The following is a 14,103-nucleotide window of genomic DNA, read 5'->3' on the forward strand; positions in this document are numbered from 1 at the left end:
ATGCCATACAAAACTAGTTTGACAAATAAGAAAAACGAAGGCAGCCTATGATCTTAGTAAGGGAAATGCCAAAAGATGCCCTCTTATCCTGCATGTGTGATTGATAGGAAAGGCGCTTGTATTTCCTTGTTCAACTGCTCCCATTGTGTTTTCAGTGATATGGAACTACTTTAATGCAGTCTTACTGCCAGCCTATGCTGCAGCCAGAAATGGTGTCCATGTCATTGCTGGCCCTGTGTTTGATTACGACTACAATGGCTTGTATGATACACCTGAGGAAGTGAAAAGGTAAACATATGTCAGTTGTAGCTATTTTATTACAATTTTATGGCACAAGCTACCATAGAAAAGTTCTTACTATAGTTAATTTCTGGGATGAAACATCAGATAAAATGCATTTTGTTATCTATCTATCTATCATCTATCTATCTATCTATCTATCATCTATCTATCTATCTATCTATCTATCTATCTATCATCTATCTATCTATCTATCTATCTATCTATCTATCTATCTATCTATCATCTATCTATCTATCTATCTATCTATCTATCTATCTATCTATCTATCATCTATCTATCTATCTATCATCTATCTCTATCTATCTATTATCTATCTCCCATTTTTTGTATTCTCAGCAATACTGATGGGCCAACAATTCTGTTTCACTTTCACATGAGTTCACCTATGAGTTCACCTAGAAGTTCATTGTGTTCCATTTCTGCAGTCACCTGTGATTTTATTTCTTTGGAAAGTTAGCCAACAATCTATATTTAAATGCTATTTTAAAACACATTTCTTTCAAAATATGTATTTCTATGGCCCCCCAAATTTGTATTTAAACATATTCTGATACAGTTTCTGAGTTTCTGAGAATTGTATGAAGTATGAATGTTGGTGGATAAAGTAAGTTCTGATCCTCACATTAGTTTGGGAGCAAAATAAAAAAAATCCTTCCAGTAGCACCTTAGAGACCAACTAAGTTTGTAATTGGTATGAGCTTCCGTGTGCATGCACGTGACGTCATTTTGAGCGTCTGCGCATGCGCGAGAGGCAAAGCCCAGAAGTACTGTGCTCTGTTACTTCCGGGTCACTGCGGAGCGTAACCTGAAGCACATTTTACCTGAGGTATAACTGTATGTGCATTTATAAATAATAATTTATATTACTTTATATTATTAATAATACCAAACACATGTCCACTTTAATGTAGTGGGCAAAGTTAGCCTAGCCCCTTCCTAAGCTTGAACACTCCCCCTTCTCTGTCTCCACAATTTTTTTGGAAGATTTCATTACCACTTTCCCTTAACTGTGTCTTGTTTTGTCTGAATCAGGGAACATGATTTACCGTATTTTTCGCACCATAGGACGCACTTTTTCCCTCCTAAAAAGCAAGGGAAAATGTGTGTGCGTCCTATGGAGCGAATGCAGGGGGGAGGCAGGCGGGAAAAGCCCTCAAGAGCCGCACACAAGCTTCGTGCGCTCCTGCGGGCTTTTCTCTAGGAGGGAGAAGGGAGTGACTGGCTGCAGCAGTCCCTTCTCCCTCCTGGGGGAAAAGCCCCCAAGAGCGGCACCCTCTTTAAAGGCTGCGCGGCTCCTGCGGGCTTTTCTCCGAGGTGGGGGAATTCCCCCACCTCCCAGAAAAGCCAGGAGAAGTCGCACAGCCCCTTTAAAGAGCGCACGGCTTCTGCGGGAGGTGGGGGAAGCTGCAGCAGATTCCCTCCTCCCGGGCTCCCTTTGAAGCGGCAATGTGGGAGGGGAGCAGCTTACACTCGTGTAAGCAGCTCTTCTCCCACTTTCCTGCTTCAAAGCAACCACGGAGGAGGGAAGGAAGGGGACCATGGATCCTCTTCGCTGCTGGAGGCTTCAGCGGATTCCCTCCTCCGTGATTGCTTTGAAGCGGCAATGTGGGAGGGGAGCAGCTTACACTCGTGTAAGCAGCTCCTCTCCCACTTTCCTTCTTCAAAGCAACCACGGAGGAGGGAAAGAGGGGACCCATGGATCCTCTTCGCTGCTCGAGGCTGCAGCAGATTCCCTCCTCCCGGGCTCCCTTTGAAGCAGCAAAGTGGGAGGGGAGCAGCTTACACTCGTGTAAGCAGCTCCTCTCCCACTTTCGGATTCCTCCTCCGTAATTGCTTTGAAGCAGGAAAGTGGGAGGGGGGCAGTTTACACTCGTGTAAGCAGCTCCTCTCCCACTTTCCTGCTTCAAAACAACCACGGAGGAAGGAAAGAGGGGACCCATGGATCCTCTTCGCTGCTCGAGGCTGCAGCAGATTCCCTCCTCCCGGGCTCCCTTTGAAGCAGCAAAGTGGGAGGGGAGCAGCTTACACTCGTGTAAGCAGCTCCTCTCCCACTTTCCTCCTTCAAGGCAACCACGGAGGAGGGAAGGAAGGGGACCATGGATCCTCCCCTGCTGGAGGCTTCAGCGGATTCCCTCCTCCGTGATTGCTTTGAAGCAGCAAAGTGGGAGGGGAGCAGCTTACACTCGTGTAAGCAGCTCCTCTCCCACTTTCCTCCTTCAAAGCAACCACGGAGGAGGGAAGGAAGGGGACCATGGATCCTCCCCTGCTGGAGGCTTCAGCGGATTCCCTCCTCCGTGATTGCTTTGAAGCAGCAAAGTGGGAGGGGAGCAGCTTACACTCGTGTAAGCAGCTCCTCTCCCACTTTCCTCCTTCAAAGCAACCACGGAGGAGGGAAGGAAGGGGACCATGGATCCTCCCCTGCTGGAGGCTTCAGCGGATTCCCTCCTCCGTGATTGCTTTGAAGCAGCAAAGTGGGAGGGGAGCAGCTTACACTCGTGTAAGCAGCTCCTCTCCCACTTTCCTGCTTCAAAGCAACTACGGAGGAGAGAAGGAAGGGGACCATGGATCCACCGCTGCTCACGGCTGCAGCGGATTCCTCCTCCTTGATTGCTGGGAGTTTCTCTGGGCAGGAATTCCCTCAGCTTAAGTGGGGTGGGGGAAGTGTGGCAGGTAGGGGGGTACAAATTGGGAGTGGGCATTGTGTGAAGTGGCTGTGGATCTCCTGCCGCAGAACTGTAGGACTGTATAGAGTTGGGAGGGCCACCCAAGGGTCATCTAGCCCAGCCCCCTCACAATGTAGGAATCACAGCTAAAGAACGCCAGGCAGATGGTCCCCCAACCGCTGCTTAAAAGCCTCCAGTGGTGGAGACCCCAAACACCTTCCGAGGTCATAGAATTGCAGGGTTGGAAGGGAACCCCAGGAGTCATCTAGTCCAGCCCCGGTGGACAGCGGGCGCAATCCATCCCATTGCGCAAGACTAAAGATGCTGTGCAAGGCTAAAGAAGAAGCCAAGGCAGTGAGCGGGATGGATCGCGCTTGCTGCCTTGTCTTCTTTAGCTGCACTGGAGAGGTTTAGCTCCTGGCTGGAGAGGTTGCGCGGCCATGGATCCCGTGCGCTGTCTTGGCTTCTTTGCTCTTTGGGGCTGGGGGGGGGTAACCCGGGCTTCCCCCGCAGCCCCGAGAAGCTCTGGGAGAAGTGGACAGGCTGCATGCAGCCTGTCCGTTGCTCTTTGGGGCTGGGGGGGGATAATATTTTTTTCCTTGATTTCCGCCTCTAAAAACTAGGTGCGTCCTGTGGTCCGGTGCGTCCAATAGAGCGAAAAATACGGTAATGCTGACTGAAGTTTGTTTCAAAGTAAGCCTACACTAACCATAGGATCCCTGGTTCTGACTAATTAGCAACCACAGTTAAGGGGAAATGGAAGCAGCTACTTCTGGACTGCAGCTCAGCTTTGTGGGAGAGGAACAGAGAAGGAGAGGAGCCCAGTCATTCATGTAGTGCTGAATGAAGATTTAGCATTCAGTCCAAATACAGCCTGCGAATCTGCTACACAGATACCTACTATCATTTCGACAAATTCAATTCCTTCCTTCATCTGAGTAATTTTTCTTTCTTTCAAAGCTTTCCTTAGGAAAACAATTCTCGTTTTCCAGCTAACTAGACTCATGGTTCCAAAGAGTTCTTTTGACTTATCATGAACTCTGCTTGAAGTAACTCATTAACAGCATCATTAACTGGTAAGCTTCAGTAGGTTTTCTTTAAAATGAGGAAGTAAAGCTTTAAAAAAAGGAAACCTACTTCCAAAGAAACACATTTCATGCCTTTGACATCAAGGGACTTGATCCATCAGCAAATTCTCCTATATGATTCATTTCAAAAATGTTTTCTCACAGCAGAACTTTCTGGTAGGTTGCATTTAGCAGGATCAAACCATTTTAATGCTATAGTTTAGGCTTAAATGTTTTGTCGATTCCACTGTCCATTCTATCGTGGTGTGACAAAACTTTAAAAGCTTACAAGGACAAAGTCTAAGATACTGATTTTTTAAATTTTTATTCCAGGCTCACAAGTAATCCAGAAGTCCTCATTCCAACTCACTACTTTATTATCTTGACAAGTTGTAAAAATATTTCCCAGACTCCTTGGCAATGCGAAGGGTCTCTTGACGTTGCATCTTATGTTATACCTCACAAAGAAGACAACAGTGAAAGCTGCGCAGTGAGTAATCCTAATTCCCCCCCCCCCTAAATAAGACAGGCACACTCTGTGGCAATCTTTTACACAACCTTTTCTCTCTGCTCCAACAGAACGGCAAGCCTGAGTCTTCCTGGGTGGAAGAGAGAATTAAGTTCCATACAACCCGAGTCAGAGATGTGGAACTTCTTACGGGACTAAGTTTCTACCATGACAGAAAACAGCCTGTACCCGACATATTACAGCTAAAAACATATTTGCCAAGCTTGGACAAGGCCTAATGTGAGTTTCTATACAGAAAGAGAGAGAAAGAAAGAAGCTATATTGCACAAAGTAAACGTTTTAATCGTGCTGGAAGATACTTTTTTTTGAAGATGCTTGAGCAAAATGGGAGCTGGAAAGACTCTCTGCCACATTTGTATCTCAGGGACATTTTATGGACCAACTATAGCAAAAGAGAACAGCTTCTCCCAGCCTGTTATCCACATGAATGAGGTGGAAAGTTTTGTATATTATTAAAGTCATTCTGCCAGCCATACGTAAATGGAGGCACATGCAACGTCAACAGCTCTTTTCAATTCCATTTAAGTGTTCTGGAATTACTTTATTTTTGTTTATAGTGGATTATTTGTGTTAATAGTGGATTCACTAAAAGTGAAACAACTGGCATGTATATTTTTTAAAAAAGAAGAAATAATATAAATACTAAATAAAGATACAGCCATGTTCCGGAGTTGTTTTGCAGAATGTACTGTATGTCAAATACTTATAGAAAGAAGAGGCTTCTGATAGCTTTGTAATAGGCCTGTAATATTTGCTGAAAAGAAAAGAAAAAAATCACTAGCATATTTGTACTGCCCACTCCCTTTTCTGGAAATTGAAAAAATACTGATTTTAAGATAATAGTCCTTTTGAGCAACACATATTTGCTGGTTAGATTTGCTGGTACTGCTTTAAAAAAAAAATAGGGAGAGATTATCATTTGTCATAAAGATTCCCTTTCCCCTTTGAGATGCAGGAGAATAATTTAACTCAAACAGAAGAAAAGTAAATCCATATATACCATTCAGTGTTAAATGCTGTTTTACACCTAGAAGATGATTCCAATTCCATTTGCCAAAAACCCTGATGCTGGCTGATCCCAACAACTCCAACATAGAATCCGCTTTGGGCATGGGATAGGCATCAGGAGTGGTGATCTTATTAATGCTTCTGAAGTCTGTACAAAATCTAATAGGCCCACCTGCTTTGGAATGGAAACTACTCGAGAGGACCACATGCTTAGAGATTCCTTGATCGCACCTAACTCTAACATCGCCTTTATTTACTTTCTTATCTTCCTTATCTTCTCCAGCACATGTTAAAGATTTCAGCATATTCACTCAGGACTTTCAAAATTCCCTTTTAACTTGTTCAGGAATTCACTGTTACAAGAGAATGCTGGACTAGATGGGCTTCCTGATCCAGCTTCCGATGTACTTAAGTTGCCTTCTGTGAAGGTGATCCCAGTCACACCCAGTGCTAAGTATTATCCACCACACAGAAATATGCACGCCTGGTGAAACAGCGCCACCAGGTGTTCTGGACACAACATTTCATGAGCGTTTGAACACAACAAAACACAAACAAGTTCTGAAGCATTATTTTTTCCAAGACTTTATAGAATAAAATGTGGGCTTCGTTTTTTTATGGCGACTGTTTGCCACATTAAAATATTTATTTTGCTAATCAAAGTGACATACCATCGCAAAATGAAGCCCACATTTTATTCTATAAAGTGTCTTTAAAAAGAAAAATATCTTTGCTTGTCTGCTTCAGTTGGCAGATAAGATATACAGCATTTGCCAACCTAGTGCCTTCTAGATGTTTTGGACTACAATTTCCCTCTCCCCCAGCCAGCATTTATTTTACAAATAAATACAAATATTTATTTTACAAAATTTGTATGTCACCTAATTGTAAATAAACTGCCTAAGTGGTTTACCATTAATTTAACCAGTAATGCTAATATATTTCTCCTCCTTCTTCTTTTTCTTCTGTGATCACTCATAGCCAAGTAAGATTTGTCTTCCATTAACACAGTTTTAAAAGTTAGTCCGTAAGTGACTGTGGAGGCCAATTCTGGATCCACACGTCCTTCCACAGTAGAGACATAGGTTTCTGGGTGGGAGTTGATCATGGTAGGGGCTTGCCAAATGTACCTTCCTCTCAGCACATTTCTCCCTTTCGTCCTGAGTTCAAGCTTCTTCAAAGTCCATGACACCTTTGTTAAAGGCTGTTCTCCAATTGGAGCCCTCGCAGGCCATTGTTTCCCAGTTGTCGGTGTTTATGCTACATTCTTTTAGACTTGCCTTGAGAGACCCTTTGAACCGCTTTTGTTGACCACCAGCATTAAGCTTACCATTTTTAAGTTCGGAAGAGAGTAGTTGCTTTGGAAGCTAATAGAATTATGCTGCCACCAACATACATAGTTGTTGTAAATGGTAGTTGTGCTTCTTTTGCATACACTTAAGCTCTAATTCAGGCATGGGGAAACTTCAGGCAGAAGTTGGCCCTTGAATACATTGTTCCCAAGCCATGGCCACCTGCCCCACACTTGGCACTATATGATGTCAGTTGTAGGATGGACAACACCAAGGCAGCGAAGGAGTAACCTGGAGGCCTCAAGTGTTCTCTCAACTGTGAGCTGCACTGGGATTGGCTCCACTCAGGAGCTCCAGAATCCTGCCGTAAGTGCCAAATGCGAGTCCACATAGTGCCAAATGCGAGTCCACATATTTCACCTCAGCTCTAGTCGTGAGCAATGCATCTGAGATTGTCTCCTGTCACCACCATTTTGTCTCCTTTGTAGGCTAGCTTCTATTTAAGTCATTCTTGCAAATGCTTGCTTTGAAATAAAATTGTGTAAACAAAGGAACGTTTTTTTCCTTTGCTGAGCAGCTTGAATTTAATTAGTGTCTAATTGAACTGCCACCAACTATGCTTTTTGCAGTTCATTGCTATGTAACGGACGGTGCCTTTTCATTTTTCATCTTCTATATACCCATTTGTATATATCAACCAACTGAGGATCATGCTGTGCATCTGGTGAAGTGGACTCTAGTTCACAAAAGCTTGTGCCATAATTAAATGTGTTTGTCTTTTAAGATTCGGCAAGATTCTTTGTTGTTCTAGTCAGCAGACTGAGACAAATGGATGGGTTGGGAAGTGTTACATTGTTATAACTGTTCTCTATAATCTGGGCAGAGGCAAAGGTCGGGCTAAGTTTCAGTATTATCAGTGATTTTTAGGTGTGAATTTAAAAGCCACAACCAATTGTAAAGGCTGCCACTAGGGATGGAGGAGAAATGCAGTTCAGTAAATTTATCAAATTTGCACTTTTCAAAAGAGAACAGAAACACAGTCATCCTTCTCTCTTACCCGAATTTCACAATGCAGTTCCTCAACCACTGTTTACAAAAATGCATATGCTAGGGGAAAGTATGCCTAAAAATGAAGATGTTGGTGAAAATAACATACAGTAACTCATGATATCAGGGAAAATTGCATGCAAAAATGTGTGTGTTAATCAAAACTGCATATAAAAATATGTTTATTGGGAGAAAAATCTCTTGAAAATGTAATTTTCATGAGAACTGGACTTAAGGGGAAAATGAGAAAGAGGATGGAAACTGACGGATCCTTTCGTCTTTAGCTGCTACACATATTTATTCCACCCAAATTGTGGAAAATACACAAAAGATGTACATTTATTTACATCTTTAATTAGCTACGTTTCTCTGCTCCTCTGAAAAGGGTGAGTCTTTGTAAATGGAGCACTTTTTTAAAAAGCCCAACAGTAGCAACCTGTACTTGACAAGAAAAAGCACAATTACCTATTTCCCCATTGGTGGGCCAAATTATATAGGGCACTAAATACTTTGAATGCTTCCAGACTGAGGGCCTTTGGTGCTTCCTAATCAGTCCATGTGCTGCATATGCAAGTACATTGGAAAATCTGCACTATTGGGCTCCCTCCACATGTCCTCCAGCACGTTCCGGCCACACAAAGAGCATGATTCTCTTCCCATTTTCTCACAGGCCCTCGTTGTTGTTGTTGTTTAGCCATTTAGTCGTGTCCAACTCTCCGTGACCCTATGGACTAGAGCACGCCAGGCACTCCTGTCTTCTACTGCCTTCCACAGTTTGGTCTTTAATGGTTGCTTACATCTATCTGGAGTTGTTCTCTTCCCTCAGTATGAGACAGAAGTTTATGCAGAGTGAACAGCTTCCTTTTCCCCACTTCAAAAGTTCTCCCGGCCTGAGGCTGTTCTGTGGCTCTACCACAGGAGGGCAATATGCTCAACTATTCAACATTTTCTATGACGAGCAGCACCAACAAGAATAAATACGCATATGCAGGCGGTTTTGGCATTAAGAATGGTGCAGTTGAGGGAAGTATGTAAACTGGAACATGGACCTCCTTACTCTTTCCTGGGACTTCTCAGGCAATCATTCCAAAATATTCTTTCTCAGTGGGACTTTGAATGTTGCTGTGTGGAGTGCTCCTTTTCAGAGTGCCAGCATGTCTTTTATCATTCCATCCTCCGCCCCCCATTTTCTACCCTCCCCTCCAAAAGTCAGTCAACATTCTGTCACCAGTGAACATGCTCAGTTCTTACAGACTCAGAGCTCCTGGCTTTATTTATTCCAAAACGTTTCATTAATATGCCATACTGCCTCCAAGGAACTTAGAGCAGCAATTCAGCAATGCTGGAAAATCAGCCTGAGTGCTTCATGAGTCTGTGTTTCCCACTTTCAAGTCCTATACTCCAGCCAAGGAGTGGGGAACCTGTGCCCTTCCAAATATTGGTCCCCAACTCTCATTAACCATGAAGCAGCATGGCCAATGGTCCACAATAACAGGAGTTGTAGTGCAGCAATATCTGCAGGGCCACAAGTTAGTCCGGTCCCTGATGTAGGCACTGGGGTTCAGTGGCTCTGAATAGAGGCTGTTATTCTTTTTAACCCATTATTTTCTGTTTGAGGTTACAGGGAAAGGAAAATAGGTGGTACTTACCTCCCTCCCTTTCACTACTGGGAGTCTCTGCTGGACAAAAACCCCTTCCATTAATAGAAGAAACCGTGGATCTAAGCAATTTTCTCCCCTTGTTTAATCTTCTCTCTATTGTCTCGCAGCTTGTAAGCTCTTCAGGGACAGGAGCAGTCGCCTTATTACTCTGTAAAGTTCTGTGCATGTAAAACATGCAATATCCATCGGCCACACAAAATGAATTTTACTTCACTATTTCTGGTGTATTGAAAACTGCTCACAAATAAAAGAGATGAAATACATTGGAATATAACCTGACATTAGAAGCAACAATATTAAAACATGTTAAAAGTGGAGCACATGTTTGTTTTTATTATTAATCCAATTCAGAGATCTTTGCACATTTCTCTGTCAGCACATGCATGCTATTGTGAGTGAGGATCTCCTGTCAGATAAATGGCTGTTGTGGTCAGCTTTGCCAACAGCTATCACCGGTTGAAGCATTAGAAAGAATGGATTGGCATGAGGCCTCAGCCCCAATAAATAATTACCAGTTTCATGATGTGAACACAATCTCAGTTTGGGAACAACATGTCAACCTTTTTTTGCTCGATATGGACAAAACAATCCAATGCTTATACCCCTCACTGTGCTGGATTAGATAGCAATGTCCCTCCAGCCTCCCCTAGCTGCCAAACAAAGCTATCAGAAGGTCCCAAAATGGCAGGGTGGGGCTGAGCTGGTTTCATTGCCATCATATCCTAGTGTTGGGCCCAATCTGGGCCAAGCCATCCTGCACCTTTTGTTCCACCATGTACATCTGGGCTGTGGATGCAGTGCTAGCCCCACGAGTGGGAAATTCTCTTAGAATGTCAATGGTATCCACCTGATAGGCTACAGAACTGAGTTCTGGCAAGTTCCAGCTGGGAAAAAGCCTTGGGGACATTTGAGAAGAGGCATGCAGGGCAGAAGGAAGATTCACAGTGGAAGCCTCCTTCTCTGTGTTGATGGGCCTTCCTTCACCAGAAGCTTATGTGTCACTATTTATGCCTCAGTTAAGAACGGTGCCCTTCCCCATAGTATAAATAGATTTACCATAGTTGGTATGAGCAGTTGCTGCAATATTGGTCCAAGAAAATAAAATAAAAAGAAACTGATACAACTTGGAGAAATAGATCTAATAATAGACATAAATTTATGGGGTAAGAACCTTTGGCTGCAGATGTCAACATGCCTGCATTGGCATTACATATGCTAAAATTATAGATGTCAGCTTTATGATCGATGAAGCAGAGGACATCTACACAATCTATCTTTATTCACTTCTGGCCTACTTCTCGAATGGTGTGAAGTTTCACGGTGAATGCATATTTCTCATGGGAATTTCTCTTTCTTTCCCCACCCTCTGATGTATACTGAATGTGTGGCAGTGGTATTCTGAAATCTTGACCTGGATAACTTGGATCTGTCACAGACCTCACTGCATGTTCACTGTGCACATGGGAGGGGGAGATATTAGCATATCCTGGATTGTTCTACCCGTTAGCATGTTACTTGCCTCAGGTGGTGGATTTTATGGGCTGGCAGATCAGTGCCTCCCCAGCTCATCTGCTCCTGCCTCAGGACTACAGTCCTTGCCCACATCTGAGCCAACCACCTCCCAATGCTGTTTTTGCTGGCCTGACAATTATAGTTGCTAAGGTGGTAGTCAAGGGCCTTGTCAGCCACCACTCCCAGCTTAGTGGACTATAGGAGTGCTGCCACCGCTTGTCCATTGCTTATGCTCTGAAAGGTCTGCCTAGGCAACTCACCTGCGCCTCAGTCTGAGGGAGGGCAATGTGGGTGAAATACAGTGGTGCCTCGCAAGACGAAATTAATTCGTTCCGCGAGTTTTGTCGTCTTGCGATTTTTTTCGTCTTGCGAAGCACGGTGTCGGGAAAGTTTTGGAAAAGCTTCAAAAATCACCAAAGTCTTTAAAAACCTCAAAAAAGGCTACCACACCGCGTTCTATGAGTTGCTCCTCGAAGTCAAGTCGCAACTGTATTAACGGTGTTAAGAAAAAGGAAACAAACTTGCAAGACGTTTCCGTCTTGCGAAGCAAGCCCATAGGGAAAATCGTCTTGCGAAGCACCTCAAAAAACAAAAAACCCTTTCGTCTAGTGAGTTTTTTGTCTTGCGAGGCATTCGTCCTGCGAGGTACCACTGTAGAGGCAATGTGGGCGAGATGGCCCTGGAGAGCTTCACAGTATATTACAGTGAATTTTTTTTTTAAAAATTGTCAATGCCAAAGTGGTGGTGACCTGAGCACTTTCCAAGGTCACCTTACCCACAGTGCCTCAGTCTGAGCAAAGACTCTATGATACTCAGAGCAGCACAGGGGCAAGATAGCCCCAGATGAGGCGGGTTGTGGAGGAATCAGAAGTGAGCAGGCAAGAGGAAAATTGGTAGCTCGGTGGCCTCAGGTGGCAAAACATTTTGTTTCTCCCCAAGCATATCCCTCACATGTGGGGAGAAGCCTGCTGCTGGAAGAGATCAGGAAATCAGAAATGTGTAACTCCCCATCAGGCTAGGGATATCCACCAACAAATGCTCCAATAGTATCCCTGTTTTTGACAAATTTAAATGTATTATTTAATATTTATATTTATGTTCTACTTTTGCATGAGTATCACCTCAATTTGCAAAACCTTTGAACGTATCTAAATACAGTGCAGTCCTAATCATGTTATTCAAAAGCAAGACTCACTATATATTCAGTACTGACTTCCTTGCAAGTGTGCTTTGGAACAAACCATTACAGTGGTACCTCGGGTTACAGATGCTTCAGGTTACAGACGCTTCAGGTTACAGACTCCGCTAACCCAGAAATAGTACCTCAGGTTAAGAACTTTGCATCAGGATGAGAACAGAAATTGTGCAGCAGCGGCGCGGCGGCAGCGGGAGGCCCCAGTAGCTAAAGTGGTGCTTCAGGGTAAGAACAGTTTCAGGTTAAGAACGGACCTCCAGAATGAATTACGTTCTTAACCCGAGGTACCGCTGTACAGTGCAAGTTGAACCACATCTATTCAGAAGTCAGTCCTATTGAATTCAGTGGGACTTACTTCCAGGCAACTGACGTTAGGGTTGCAGCCTTATTGTGGTTACAGAACAGGTTATCTTAAGACATCTTTGGCATTTCCTGTTTCAAGTCAGTCTGAAAATGTGGCATTTTGGTAACTTCCATTTATGGACATGTAGGGGGAATCCAGAAGGGTTTTTGTTTTTTGTTTTTAAAGGGGGGGTGGGGTGGGTGGGAGATGGAAAAATGAAGTTAAGAAAATATTAACTGAGCTCTTTCTGTTCTCAGGTTCCTCTTGTTTTTTGGGTACAGTCTTACATTGCTTTTTCTTCCCAGTTGGCTGGATGGACTTCTTGGTAACTGTTTCCATATGTTAAGAACATAAAACATAGGATAATCTATTGAGTTAATGCCACACCCAGCCCATTTTCTAATTAGGGCAACAATCATGCCCTAAATGTATAAGATTCAAAAGGCAGCATTTTGTTGTGGGTTCAGGGCTAGGGTGATGTTGTTCACCTTGTTGGTTTCATGCCTTTCATTATATTGATAGCAAAAGTGCTTTTTTTATAGCACTGTGTGTTTGGGAAAGGACTTACAGTATTAAGAAAGAATGCAAATTACCTAACTGGGGTTTGCTCTTTCTAGAAAAAGCACTAAAAAGGAAGAAGCAAATTTTTTGAAGTGGCTCCAGCTTCTTCCTGAGTCAGACAAATGGATTCTATTCAAGAGACTTATTTATTTCTAAGTGGCTATGGATTGTGGTTCATTCATTAATTCATGCCTTTGGACTATTATAACATCACTAGCATTGACAGCAGCAAATATGGAATAATATGGAAGCATAAGAGCTGGACAACACTAATTATTTGATACATTTATGCCCTACCTCCAAGGTGACGTACCTCACTATTGCACCCCCCCCCCATTTTATCCTTATTTCAACCTTGTGAGGTAGCTTAGGCTTAGAGATAGTGACTGGTCCCATTTCACACAGGAAGTTTATGATTGACTGGGGATTTTTGAACCTACGTCTCCCCACTTTGTCTCCAACACACTAACCACAACACCACACAGCAACTGGCGTTGTGGGTCTGAGCCATGAAATCACCCTCCTGACAAAGCATCACTGCAGCTTACCTGCATGGGGCAGGCTGGTGTTGAGGTCAGAGTTGTTGGAGAAAAACAAATACATTTAATTCTCTTGAGCATCTAGTTAATGTTTCTTTAAAGCACACAAAGGCACTGTTTGTCTAGCAATGTAGCCAGCCCTTGTTTGTAGTCTCTCTGTTTAAGTTAACTCCGCCCCTAAAAGCTGAACCATTTTGTTTTCTCTCTCCTGATATGCTGATACAAGGGCTGAATCTACACTGATCTGTAAAAATGCTATTAAAGGCTATTTTTAAAAACGTTATATAGCGTTCAATGCAGCGCCCTCTGGTGTCACATTTTTATAATGCATTGTTAACATTATAACCGACCAGTATAGATTCTCCCAAGATGTCTGCTATTTC

At 43.4% G+C, this 14,103-nt stretch overlaps 1 protein-coding gene across 1 annotated transcript in view; it reads left to right on the top strand.

Annotated features, from left to right (window-relative positions):
- The window catches only part of ENPP1 (ectonucleotide pyrophosphatase/phosphodiesterase 1), a 53,825-nt gene extending 48,593 nt beyond the window's left edge, over nucleotides 1-5,232 (top strand). Inside the window, exons 23-25 of the mRNA XM_081187643.1 lie at nucleotides 156-288; nucleotides 4,367-4,523; nucleotides 4,613-5,232. Coding sequence (XP_081043769.1) covers nucleotides 156-288; nucleotides 4,367-4,523; nucleotides 4,613-4,780 — 458 coding nt within the window. The 3' untranslated portion in view covers nucleotides 4,781-5,232. The remainder of the gene's footprint in view (nucleotides 1-155; nucleotides 289-4,366; nucleotides 4,524-4,612) is intronic.
- Nucleotides 5,233-14,103: the final 8,871 nt, after the last annotated feature.

This window comes from Podarcis bocagei, assembly GCF_964188305.1.
Source record: "Podarcis bocagei genome assembly, chromosome: 3".
Lineage (NCBI taxonomy): Eukaryota > Metazoa > Chordata > Lepidosauria > Squamata > Lacertidae > Podarcis > Podarcis bocagei.